This window comes from Phaenicophaeus curvirostris, chromosome 5 (assembly GCF_032191515.1).
Source record: "Phaenicophaeus curvirostris isolate KB17595 chromosome 5, BPBGC_Pcur_1.0, whole genome shotgun sequence".
In the NCBI taxonomy this organism is placed as follows: domain Eukaryota; kingdom Metazoa; phylum Chordata; class Aves; order Cuculiformes; family Cuculidae; genus Phaenicophaeus; species Phaenicophaeus curvirostris.
The window spans coordinates 27,187,770-27,202,039 of NC_091396.1; the positions used below are offsets into that span (position 1 = coordinate 27,187,770).

At 42.5% G+C, this 14,270-nt stretch overlaps 1 protein-coding gene across 1 annotated transcript; it reads right to left on the reverse strand.

Annotated features, from left to right (window-relative positions):
* Positions 1–725: 725 nt before the first annotated feature.
* Positions 726–10,037, reverse strand: JMJD7 (jumonji domain containing 7). The gene is made up of 8 exons (XM_069858128.1): positions 9,972–10,037; positions 8,308–8,461; positions 7,182–7,435; positions 6,511–6,567; positions 6,032–6,127; positions 4,183–4,259; positions 2,970–3,129; positions 726–1,321 (listed from the first exon to the last, which is right to left on the reverse strand). The coding sequence occupies exons 1-8, from the start codon at positions 10,018–10,020 to the stop codon at positions 1,233–1,235; spliced, it is 936 nt and encodes a 311-aa protein (XP_069714229.1). The 5' UTR covers positions 10,021–10,037; the 3' UTR covers positions 726–1,232.
* Positions 10,038–14,270: the final 4,233 nt, after the last annotated feature.

Here is a 14,270-nt window from a genome sequence, read left to right on the forward strand (position 1 = left end):
GCACCACAAGGTAAAATGATGCTTTATGCTTTAACTATGTTTCTTTAAAAAACAAAAGAAACAGACAAAGTAAAAGAAAGACTGTATTTTTTTTCTTCACAACAATCCACCTCATCTAAAGGATATCTTCATTTTCCTAATTAATACATGGAAAATCGATTTTTTTTCCCTATATTTCTAATGTTTCTAAGGAACTTCCTGAAGGTCTAAAGATAAATAACAGCATTTTGTTTTCATAAGCAACAATATTACATCTTTGCAATGTCTGTGTATTTAATAGCTTTCTACGCCAGCTCGGGGGGTCTCAGACACCTATGCAGCCATATCACGTTCTGTGGAAATACACATGGGAATTGAGGCTGCAGAAATCAGCTCCTGGTTCACATAACCCACCTGACCATGTGTTAGGCAGCAGTTAACTGCAAAGGAATGAAACAATCAATGAGTTAACAACCTGCAGCATCACACATCATGCCAGGAGACCACAGGTGATGTGCAAATTGGCTCTAGATCTGGCAAAGTAACTCTAATATCACTGTTCAGGATGTATGAAAGGGCAGCTACATTTGAATACAACCATGGCAAGAAATAAAAATCAGCAATGAAACCACTTAGCTTAACACAGAAAATAGCCAGCATTGACTTTTTCATATTGTCCCAGGTGTCCTCCGCCCATCACATAATTTTTTTTCCAAAAAAGGCAAGAAATTAGTACAGAACTAATCTTTTAATCTGACCTTTTATTGCAGAAGTTGTAAGTTCTCACCATCAAAACACCACAGCCACTGAACCCTGTGAATCACAACTGGACAGGACTTTTGACCTAAGCAGAATGCACATGCTGGACTGATGCAGCCTGATGGGTGGCTGGCAGAACAGCTGCTTGGGTTGGTATGAAAACAACCTGTAGATATGAACTAACATGGCTTCTGGTTCAGGATTTCCAAAACCTGGATTGTCTCCCTTCAAACTTTATTTTGCTCACCATCACCAAGGCAACATGTTACAGACCTAAAAATGCTATTATAACCTTCTACTTACAAACTGAAAAAAATGGCCCACTGATCTGGACTCTGAAATCAAGCAAAATAGGCAAGATCTGTTTAACAGACATTTTTCAGGAAGAATGTCATGTTTGGTTCTTTTCACTTGAATCATGTTTGTACTCCACTCAGAAATGCTGATGACTCTATCACATCAGAGAGATCAGAAGCTTGAGTCTCCTACCTCTGCTATAACAGTTCCATGGCTTTTGTTAAAGAATCTAGTAGTTGATAGTAGCTGTACTTAAGGTCATATTCCATGTCATACCAATAATTCACTGAGGAAACAAGAAAAAGGAAAAACATGTCTAAGACTAGAATGTAATCATTTACAAATGTGTTCACAGACTGTTCTATACAGTTCAGCTTTTCCTTATTACTGACTGAACTTTGAAACAAGCATATCTTTGACTACAGCCAAATATAACACAGACAGACATTGGAGTTCTTTAATAATGCTGCCAATGCAACTCTGTCTTAGGTCAAACCAGCTCCTCTTGGTACTCTATATGGGGGATTTCTTGGAGCAGAAGCTGGTAAAATAATTAGGACCAAATATGTACACTTCTCTTCAGATCAAGAATACCAAACACACTGCAAAGTTTAATATCTGGATAGGAACCCCACTTCATCCGAGTGTGTAAAAGACGACAAATTCTTTCACAATGGTCATCAATTAGACAGTGCTTCTCATTTTAATTTTGGTGTATGCATCCAAAGAAAAATAAGCCAAGTAGTGTAAAATTGTACCAATGGCTCTTGGGGGAGGATATACCCTAGCTTCAGATATTCACTGGAGCAGACCCAGAGAATATTGATTTTTCAAGTGTATGCACACTGCAGTATACGTAACAGACTAAAGGCCAAAACTTTCAATTCTTCAGCATTTCTTGTCAACAGAGAAAGAGCAGCCAGGGGTTTGCAACACAAACCAACTCTACTTTTTAAAAAAATCTTTAAGGACTTATGCAAAAAGGAGTGTAGGAGAATCAAAAACACTGCTTTACTGCTAGCTTGGTATTTTAGCACAATATTGCAAACATTAGGAAAAAAATGGGGCTTGCAATATTTGCAGTGTTACACAAATACTAATGTTACATTGCTCAAAATACTGTTTTTATTTTTCCAGGGCAGACAGGATAAAGGATTGCAAAAAAAAAAGTCTTCCTCAAACCTTGCAGTACTTCCAGAATATAATGGTAACACTTTGCACCACCCTTACCCCTCCACCTGCACCAAATGAGCAATGCTTGAAATTCTGTAACTCTCTTGGGGAAGGAAAAAAAAAAAGATAGAGAGAGATGATGATAAATCCTACAGAGAAACAGATTACAAGATCAAAATTACACTGTGCTTTGATAAGCACAGTGGAACAGTAACACAAGCATAAGCTTATTAGCAAGGCAGGAGAATGGGTTGGAGCAGATTCCAGCTCACATAACAAAAGAATATCTTCCACATTGTGTCTACATCCATGCCTAAGATTCGCACATTTTCTGGCTTCCTTTTCTTCCCCCGGTTCATTTTTCATGATGCGATAACAGCACACACAACATGCATTTTCTCTCTGAAAGGTATTTAGATGACCAATCTGCAGTCAGCAGGCTAGGTAGACAAACTGCCTAGCTCTATGTTATAAACAGAAACTGGGTCACGATTACTGAATTGGCTATCCTCCTCCAGACATGACAACTAGAAAGACTTTCTTCTGCTCTGTCTCTAGCACTTGTCAACGGTGCTATGAATCAAAAGCAAAAGAGGGTGCAAGGAGGTAGCCCCACGCATCAGTAAAGATTGCTTTTTCCTCCTGAGGGGTGGTAGATGATCCTAAAGGGATTTCTGGTCCCAGATATTCTTTGCTGTGGGATATCTAGCTGTGCACTCGCCACAGTTCAAAAACATATCTGGAAATACTGTGTATTTTACCTGCTATGCAGCCATGTGATTGCTGAACATGATGAAACCAGAGAGAAGGTAGGTATAGCATCTCACCAGCTTTCACTGTACACTGCAAAGGTTTTGCCTGAGCATAGTCTGGATACTTTTCCAGATTCGGATTCAATGGGTCCAAGGGGATCCAGGGCACCTAAAAGCAAGAGTACGTTTATGGTACTGACCCAGGCAAAAAATTCCAGCAAACTTCTAGAAAAACAACTGATAACCAAATTTAGTGTGCTACAAAATACGTATTTTGCCTAGCCAAACAGGTACAGCTGCAGAGTTTTCCATGTTCAACTTGGAACAGGTCAAGGATGCAAAAAATTGTGTCCTTCGGTGAAGCATTTCTAATTAGGGAAAAGGCGCTAAATGTCACCCATGAAATTTCAGTGTCATGGCATACTTTCAAAACACCTCCAGGCCCTTAAATCATTTGTTCCTCCTCTGTACTCCAATATTATATCTGCACCAGTTTTCTTAGAAATTCCTTTATTATTCTAAAGCTCTCGGGTCTAATTTTATTTTCAGCAGCTAAAACTTCACTTCCAGTGGGGAAATCCCTCTTGCCTGCATCACTTCTTTCATGCCCTGCAGAGGTATAAACCTCAGCATGCCTCCTTACTGCTCCATGAGCACCACTCTGGAAATAGAAGAAGCCCCAGCTCAAGTTCAGCTGTAGCATTAGTCACACATTGCAGAAGCAAAAGGAGAGACATGAGATACAAAAGGTTGCTGAGTTTTCATAAAGTGCCTCCAGATCTACATATTTTAATCAAATAAATATTGCTACTACTAAGAAAACACGATTTGTTAATTGAGGTAGATATGTTTTATTGTACTGGGGGATACTGCTGTAAAGCAAAATCCAGCCCAGAGTAGAGGACCAAATGAAAGTGAATGCAGGGGAGTTTGTTGCAGTTTTCAATAAATCAGTTCCTTTATTGTTGATACATTTTAAAGTCCTTTTCTGCATCTATTGAAATTCGGTGTGGGAATAGTAGTTTAAGATATCAATAGTTTCAGATGTGCAGTAAAAATCTTTCCTGGAACTTCGGTGTCCTTAGCAAACAATATAACACAAGTGAAGTACCTGTGTGTTCTCTTTTGAATAATGAAGGATTTCTAAGTATCAATCAATATGGCCACTTTGAGGGCTCAGTGGTGCCCAAAACTATCTTTTCTATCTTTAGGTACTTTTTACCTTATCTGCACTCCTCTCATCCACAACTTCAAATGAGCCATCTTCTGATACATGGTAGGTTGCTGGCTGATAGAGCTCTGGAACCACAGAAAGAAGTCACAAGTCAGAGTACTCCTCAGAAAAACTAATGGCAGGGCACATCACACTTTAACCAAGTAAAAGACGAATTAAGACAAAACCAGCTTACTTTCCTTGCTGTCCATCTCTTTGTCCATTTTTATCTTTTATTTTTTATTTTTGGTCAGTCTGAATACTTAACTGCCTTCCTGTTTGAAATTCCAACCTTCTTTCTTCACAGGAATTATTCTCCCCAAAATTCATTTTAGTGCTGGTACCATTTTGTTACAGTAACTGTCTTGTTTCCCTTTCAGAAGTCACAAATGTGTCCCTGACCTACACATTTTCTATATCCTGCTCTTTCTGCTAAGGATAGTCTAGCAAGATAGCACCCACGAGTTACTAGGGACTTGTGGCCAGCCTTTCACTCCTAATTTTATCCAGCAGGGCTCATCAACTGCTTCAGATACTGCAGGTTGCTTTTTTTTATTGCTTTAGCACATAAAGCCCTAAGCCCTCCCTTGAGAGATTTTCTCTCCATTATCTTTATGTTCAAAAAGACAAAAATAATCTTTTTGCTACACACTATAAAATGTAAGCATTATCTCTGTTTTATGCTTTAACAGTAATTCATTTTACAAAGTATGACTCATATGACATACATGTATTTTGTACATCCACATACATTTGATGCCACCTCTCCTATAAGGAAAGGATGAGGCAGATGGAGTTGTTCAGCCTGGAGGAGAGAAGGCCCTAGGAAACCCTTATTTCAATATATAAAGGGGGCTTATAAGAAAGAGAAAGACTTTTTACCAGGGCCTGTAGTGACAGGACAAAAAGCAATGGCTTCAAACTGAGAGAAGGTAGATTTAGATTGGATACAAGGAAGAAATTTTTTACAACGAGGGTTATGAAGCACTGGAACAGGTTGCCCGGAGAAGTTGTGGACGCCCCATCATTGGAAGTGTTCAAGGTCAGGTTGGATGGGGTTTTGAGCCACCTGACCTAGTGAATGGCAGGGGTAATGGACTGGATAACCTTAAAGGTCCCTTCCAACACAAAGCATTCTATAACTTCAAGGCTGTGAACAAAATACAACCAATATAAATAACATACTATAGCAGTGCATATATCTAAGCAGAATTATATTAGTGTACTATAGCACTCTGTATTCTCTTAATCTGAACATTTGAAAGTCAAGGAATGGGAAAATAAAGTCTTACTTTATGAGGCATAAAGTTAAACTGTCCGTCTTCTAGATGGCACTGCAATATAACAAACTATTACTGTGCACTCAGGAGAGCAATATAAAGAAACAGAAAATGGGCAATGAAGGTAATGCTGCTGTAAGAATGTCTTTTTTCATTTCTCCTGTTTTCAGAGATTCAGTTAGTAACTTGAGTATTTCATTAAATTACAACTCATTTTTCAGTTTCTTGACTTTTTTCCTAGAGAATAGGATGAGCAGGCAGATTCCAAATCTGTTAAACATCGAAGATGACAAGCTACAATCCTGACAAGATACTTGAATAATTAAAATTTTCTAAAGCTGAAGAGACTGCCATGAGTATCAATGACCTTATAACTTTACAAGACTGGAAAACCAGACCTCAGAATAATGTTTGTACTGCAGACTACCTTCAGCACGAAATAGAAGATATATCTGTTCACACGGGAAAGCATAACATTGCATAAACATCAAAATGTTACCCTCCCTTTTTCGTGTCTTCCAATATTTTGGTCTCTCCTCCTTTCAACCTCCAGACATACTGCATAGTAAATTACGTACCATATGGGATGAGGGGACGATCACTCGGTGGATGCAGTAGAAAATGTTTCTCTCCAGATATCACGCAGTATAAGTTCTCATAATGATCTTTATGTACTAAGATTGGGGGTGGAGAAAGAGATGCAGAGAAAAGAGAGCAAATTGGTGTTATTTCCTTCTTTACATCAGAAACTACAGTAAATTGAAAAGTGTCAGCTTGTCCTCTTATGATCAGCCTGTTTCCACCTCTTGCGGCCAGTTGCAGCAAATGTATTCAACTAAATAAATTGCCAGTGCCTTGCCTAACACAATGACACCCAGAGACACAGCAGCAAGAGGCTGCAGTAGTGCAGGAGGAAGAAGGTAAAAAAAACCCCACATTAAAGCAGAATGGCCTTGTCAGAAAAAACACACAGTTCTACTGAGCCATTAACTCAAATTAAGCCCACTTAAACCTGTGCTGAAAGCACAGATGACTTATAGCACCATACAATACGTACAAGATGTCACAGCAGCCGATTCCCCAAGCCAGAAATTCACAGCATCAGGCTTCTTCCCTGTACGGTTAGGGAATAGAGAAAAGTTGTCAATAAAAAAAAGGATTTGAAGTATTGTGTTTAAAGGTTGTTCAAATAATTTTCTGCTAGTTTAATTGCAACTGGTACTCTGTAAACAACAGCAACATCCTCCTGCACTGGAAGCCACTGCAGTGCCCATAAGACTTCATGGCATGGTATTATCCATCGCCAAATCTATGGTTACAACCCTTTATTTCCACATTCTGAATATGTAATTTTAGCAAAGGGGGTGGGGTCTGTGTGATGTTTCACTCGTTTGTTATGTTAGCTTGGGTAATAACGACATGAATACCTGTCAAAACATGACTCTAAATCAGAGAAACTACATGAAAAGGATGCCTATATGGCACTGTCATCACATGGTTTCAATTCTGGTAGCCCCAACTCAGATAGCAATTCCGGAGTAATTGAAACCCAAAACTTAGATTACCCTACTATCATGTATTCTACCACTTGTTGTATTTCTAAGGGGATGAAACCAAACTGAGCTGTGGCATACAGAAACAGAATAAACACACACCGTGCACATAGCACGTTTATTTTAAAGGTCCATACAAAATATTTACTGAATACAAGAGAAACAGAAGGTTTACCAAGTGCCTCACTCATCCATGGTATGTCAGCCTGCACATCACAGACAAGTTCAGGAAACTCCTTGGTGAGATTTGAACACTGCTTCTGCACATAGAATACGTTGGGAGAGGTCACTTTCTTCTCCACAATGTCCAAAAAATCCATGAAAGGCATTTGGCGCTCCTCTGGCATGACAAAACGGTCCTGAAACACTGCATCTGCATAACCATTTGGTGTTACTGCCACGCTCACTACCTTGGCACCTACTACCTCCCTGCAAAATAAAGCAAAGATTTATAGCCAGACTTGCAGTTGGCCCATGTATTGGACATTGGTTACTTTAAAAACAATACGGTTTCATGGGCAGGAAACATAAGTGTTCCTTTCCATGGATGGATGTATCTTGACTGGATTTTCTATTGTCTGGTAACAACTCCGGCATTGTGCTCCAATTGCTGCCTGCATTCAATGCAACAGTAGTGCCTTTCCCCTCCCTAAATCCTCTTGTATCTTAATAAGTGAGTTCACAAAGGAGCTCCCTTTCCCTCCACACAGGCAGAGGGCCCTCTCCAGCTACTTCTTTTCATGAACTATGGCGGAGCACCACTCAAACCAACCAAATCCCAGTGGCCATATGTTCAAAAACAATCGAGGCAGGGTAGAAAGGGGGGACAGGGAGACTGACAGACACACATATCGTGAGGCTAACAGGCCTAATTTCCAGGAGAAATTTAATTTTAAACCCATAGATTTCAAGTCTAACCAGAAATTCTCTCTCAAAAAAAGGACTTTTTTTTTAAAAAAAAATTATTGTTAAAGTGCTTATCATTTGTTGTTTTTTAAAAGAACACCACAGTGTACTCAGCCAGGACCACAGCACCACAGCCCCACTCCATGTGGTGGCTACAGGGCAGAGCACCAGCCAGAGTACAGTAATTGGAGCAGTACAAATTGCCTGGCTGCACAGAGCCAAAACATGCAGTCCCTTTGGACTCCAATGGAACTGGTCAGACCAGTGTGCTTGCAGGAAGAAATTCCCAGGAGTCTGGCAAGACTGAACATCTTCATACAGAAGCACAGAGGAATCTGAGGTAATCTCATGGACAAAATCAAAGATTAACAAAGGGCCTTTCACTGAGGTCATACCTGAGATACGCCAAGGTCCATTTCTCCAGAGCCGGCCAGTGGCTGATAGCATTCTGGATTATACAAGGTCTATTTGGACTCACCCATTCTCGGTAAAACTCCAGTGGGGATGGAGGCCTATCAAGGTAGGGCACGAACTCTGTCAACCCCAGCTCTGTCCAGGCAAACATGAAACAGTTTTACTCAGCATCCTAAGCAAAATATCCTCTGCAAGCATGCAACCTGGCTTCAAACCCAACAGCACAGATGCCCCACTGAAAGCAAGCAGTGCTCTCCTCGCCAGCTCCAGAAATCACTGTTAAACCCCAGGGGCTGTTCAGGAGAGTTTTGGGGACAGGCAGGTGCCTCGGTCCATCGCCCTGCCACTCCTCAGCTGTCACCACAACCTGTCCCGCAGCTGCCCACACCACGGAGAGTGGGCATGAAGGACACATGTTACAGGAGATGCCCCTCCAATCTTCCCTCTGCAGGGAGATCTTTGGAAGCTGGAATAGTGCTTTGGTTTGCTACAAATCAACCTGAAAGGGGAATTTTCTCCAGTTTCTTTCTTTTTTTTTTTTTTTTTTTTTTTGCCAAGGTCTTTACAAGATTGAATCAGAGAGTTTGGGGCAGGAAGGGACCTTAAAGGCCACCAAATTCCAACCCCCACGCCACAGGTGGAAAGGGACCTTAAGGGTCACCCAGTTCCAAATCCCACCATAGGCAGGGAAGGACCTTAAGGATCACCCAGTTCCCACCCCCTGCCAGAGGCAGGGACACCTTCCAAGGGCAGGAAGGGACTTTAACAGTCACCCAGTTCCAACTTGTGCTAGGGACGGGAAGGGACCTAAAGGGTCACCCAGTTCAAACCCGCAGCCACAGGCAGGAAGGGACCTTAAGGGGCACCCAGTTCCTACCCCCATGCCATGGGCAGGGACACCTCCCACAGGCAGGAAATGCCCTTAAGAGTCACCTAGTTCCAAATCCCCCCACGGAAAGGAAGGGACCTTGAGGATAGCCCAGTTCCAACCCCCTGCCAGGAGCAGAAAGGGGCCTTACGGATCACCCAGTTCCAAATCCCACCACGGAGAGGAAGGGACCTTGAGGATCACCCAGTTCCAACCCCCATGCCAGCAGCAGGAAGGGACCTAAAGGGTCACCCAGTTCTAACCCACAGGCATGGGCAAGAAAGGACCTTAAGGATCACCCAGTTCCAAACCCCTGCCAGGGCCAGGGACGCTTTCCACGGGCAGGAAGAGACTTTAATAGTCACCCAGTTGCAACCCACGCTAGGGGCAGGAAGGGACCTTAAAGAATCACCCAGATCCAAATACCACCAGAGACAGGAAGGGACCTTAAGGGTCACCCGGATCCAAATCCCACCACGGGCGGAAGGGACCTTAAGTTTCACCGAGTTCCAAATCCCTGCCGTGGTCAAGAAGGGACCTTAAGTGTCCAGTTCCAACTCCGTGCCATGAGCGGGGGGGACCTGAAGGGTTCCCCAGTTCCTACTGCCCTGCTAGGAGCAGGGACGCCTTCCTCGGGCAGGAAGAGACTTTAATAGCCACCCGGTTCCGGGCCCCGCCATGAGCAGGCAGGTCCCCGGCCGTGCCGGGGGCGGCAGCCCCTTTCCCCCTTCCCCCCCCTTCCCCCCGCCCCGGTTGCGGTTCCCCCGCCCCGCTCACCGCGCGCCTCCCGCGGGAAGGCGGCCAGGCGGCCCCGCAACGCCGCCATCGCCCCGCCCCGCGCGTCACGGCCTCACCGACCCGCGTGGAGACGCGGGGCACAAAGGGACACGGAGTTAGAAAGGAGGGAGCCTCACACTGCAAAAAACCACCCAAGCAAAACCAAAACCCAACAAACGATTTTTATTATTTTTTCTCCCCAAATAATTAAAAAAAAAAGACAGTTTAAAGGATTATTTTACCTAAAGCCAAAAGTATAAAAACACACATTCATAAATAAAGCGGGAGGGATTTAACAGGCGAAAGGAAAAGGTAGTGCTGGAGGACGTGCGAGTGGACATGGCTTATTCCTAAGGCATCCCCGCTCCACGTCTCCCACGCGAATGCGGTCCCAGCCTTGTCACACACATACACACCGTCTGGAATAAGGGACACGCCAATCGTGTCCAGAGAAGGAAGCTTCAGCTCCCTCAAGGGCTGCCGGGAGTCCCATCTGTTATTTTTTAATGAGGTTTTCATCATTTCATACCCTGGACGCTGCGCATCCAGCAGGGCGGGGTGGGGGGAAGACGCCGTACGCATGCATGAGTTTACCGATGGCGTTTAAATACCTGTATTTCAGTTTTTTTCTTATATATAATTATATACATAGCCTTTCTTTTTTAAAAAAATTAAAGTTCGTATTGTTTCTGTTCCCGGAAAGAAATGTGCCAATTCCTCTGAGTCAGGATGAAAGCTGCAAAACGGGGGGACAAGGGAGGCTGGTGTAAGGCCTGCCCCAACCCTCACCTGGGGGTCCCGTGGAAAGGAGAGGACAACCTAAGAGAGGAGGTGGAAGAAACACAGACTTCCATACATGCGATTCCGGGAGGAGGATGGCCTTGCCCTTACTGCGGCAGCAAATAAAACGGAAAACATTTGCTGCCCTTTGAGGTTGCAGCCCTTCCTACCACACCAGTCCAAGAATGAACCGAGAGGTCTCACAACCAAAGTAATACTATTTACAAGATGGAAAAAAACCCCAACAACTATTCTCATTTTGACCAGAAGCGTTGAGTGGGAGGGGACAAAACATACATAAAGAGGATTAGCAGGTCGAAATTATTTTTTCAGGCTTTATGTTAAACAAATAACTTGTCTAAATACAGATACCTGTTTGTGCCTATGCTAACATCCACACAAACCAGTAAGGGGGTCACAAACCAATAAGAGGGATGGACTCAAGTTTATTAATTCCTCCCACAAGCCTCTTCACCTTCCAGGCAGCTACCATGCAGTATTTCTCTACCTGGCACTATGGACAGCCTGTGGTGAAACATATTCACAAGGTGCAACAAAATGTAACGCATTTACGCTCTCTTTGTTCTGTAAACTAGAATTTTTAGGAATACTTCCTACTGCCAGCAATAGGAAATTAGCAGGGAAGAATCAGTTGGATCAGTCTCAAAGTATAAAGAGCAATACTATCTCCTCACCCACCCTTCCCAGCAACAAACTTGTGGTGCTAGCATCTCCTTTGCTGAACTTTTGCTACTCAATTCATAACATCTGAGCCTTGGGCAAACAGCTCACGACTTTACCATTTAAGAAAAAGCAGTTCCCTAAAGGACAGCAAGCGAAGAAACGAGAGGCCAAATAAGACATATTTAAAAACAAACACCTTTCAATTCATTCTTCATTTACAATCACCATCTCAGCCCTAAATCTACTTCCCAGAAGCCTTTCTGTACTATATCTTTCACAGATATTGGCCAAATGGTGTTTCTCAAGCCAAGGCCATCTCTACCTCTACTCTGTTTTCCTGAGTGTGCTACATAAGCTAACAGAATTTATTTTAAGCTACACAACCATCCTCCAGCTGATCTACTTGCCTGACCATTCTCTTACTACCATTCTGATCAGATTTTACCTATCGTTTCCTGTATGCAGCCATGTCCCCAAGCAAAATCCATTCCACAAAGCAAAACCCACTCTGATCAGCTTGTAAACCAGATTTGCTTCACACGGCTCATTTACAAGGCTCTGTTTCATATCTCCATGCCAACCTCACTGGTTGCTGCTCTTTACCTTAATGGGAATTTTATTCTCAACTCTGACTCTTCGTATCATGTCTGACCCTTTTTGTCATCATCTCAAAGTTTAAATAATGGAATAAAATTGCACAGGAAAGTAAGATATAGGACCCTCAAACTGTAATCACCGGTACCAAAGGATACCGGGGCTGAAGGGTCTGCAATTTTACCTGAGTGTCTTGTGGCCCCAGTATAGCAAGAATTTACCTGTATACTAGGACAAATGTTCACAGTCTGAAAGTGGAGGAACAAATCACCTCAGAAGCAAGCTTGACCCGCATCAACTCTGCCACAGATCTAACTGCCATCACACATTCCACTCACAGCATCTCCAGCGCACCTTTTCACTCAAGGAAACTGCCAGAAGTTTCCTCTTGGGATTTCAACTCCCCTTCCTTCGTAAAATCTGTCTGTGCAAGAGAAGCTGCCCATAGGACTGAGCGTACCAGCTGATAGCAAAGTGCAATGCCGAGATGGGACTAGAAAATAACACTTTTAAAATTTCACTACAAGCCCACAGAACTAAAGGCTAGCAAGGACACCTGAAACAAGGGATTAGGCAGATTTAAATTATGGGCAGAAGTAGCTGGACAGTTCTCAAAGTGCTCCCCATACTGCAAAGTCCCGAAGCACTCAGCAGCAGTGATCCTCCAGCAAACACGTTAGGGAGGAACACAAGAACTGCGGATTATTCAGCCCTGGAGTTATTTGGAAGAAAAAGGTCATCCTACACCAGTCTGGCCAGCCCAGCAGGAAAAAGACTGCACTGCAGATCTCCAGTCACAGAAAGACGAGAAGTCAACAGACCACACCTCAGAGTGCCACAGGGTTTCATAAAGATGGCAGCCAGAACAGTAAAATGAAAGAAAACTGCTCCAGGCCTGTAACCCGTGGAAGCAAGCGATGCAGTCTGCTTGCGAGTGACTTCCACAAATGTCAGAATTCTCTCTCCCACTGAAAGCTTATTGCTTGCATTAGTTTTATAAACTGAGATTACACTGCTCTACTTTAAAATAAATACAAGACAGACTGGGGATGATGAAGAAATAAAGCATTTTGTGTATCTGTCCCTGCTGTGGAAAGGAGTGGGAGCAAGGGGAAAGGTGCTGAAGAATTTCATTGGTTTGAAATTTTCTTTTTTTCTTAGCTTATCGTAGACCAAAAACACATCACTGGACAGTTTTAAGCCACAACAAACACCATTTAGCATGGGCTCAGAAAGGGTATTGCACACACAAATGCAAGAGGGGAAGATTTTCTGTTTCTCAGAATAGAAACTGATGAAAAGCACAGAGGCTGGGGGTGGGGGAAATGATGGCAATCACATCTCAAAATATCTTGTTTGAAGTTCTTGGGAAACCATTTTTTGTGGGCAGCTTTCTTAGGATGTAAATATTCTATTCTTCTGGAAAAGCAAGAAGAAAACATTTTCCTATCATAGTGAACAAATTGCATGGATGAGCCATTGCACAGAAGATCTCTTAAACCCAGAGTTACACCATAAGAGATGGAAACCAGCTTTTCCATGTCTTCTCAATAACTAAATCATCAATCCAAATTTCCCAGTCATTATAACATCAAAGTCAATATCCAATTCCTAATCATGAAAGGTGGCCAAAACAAACTTTCATATTTGTATCTAAATCTCATTTTTAAAATGTCTGCAGAAAACCCAGTTTGAAACATCAATATAACATCAAATTCCAGATTAAAAATACCACTACTGAATTCATTAAGTAATCTCCAAAGCATGGTACAGGGTTGCACAGCCTTCCCCCCAGAGGTGAATGCAGATAACACACAGTGAGGACTGTCTTGAAAAAAGAGAAAAGCAGACAGAGTCAACATGACAACAGCAGAATTACTTCAGGTAAGAAAACTAAGGCAGGAAAGGAAAGAACAGTAAGATAATTTTAAAGCAGAAAACAGTTCATTAATTGCACAGACACTCCAGCCTGTCTCCCTGTCGGGGGTTTATAATACAAAGATTGTTTCTCGCTGGGATATGGCAAAGGGATCAAGAGTTTTTGTTAAAGGACAAAGATAATGGCCACAAATGTGACATAGAGCAACAGTCAGAAAAATAAATTAATAAATAAATCCATAAAAAGTCTGCTTCTTGATTCTTATGAAGCCTTGGAGAGGAAGGGATTGGCTTCACTTGGACTCCTTTGTTTTTAGTCAGCAGTTCAGAATTTCTTGGATAAACTGGATTTTCTTTGTTTCT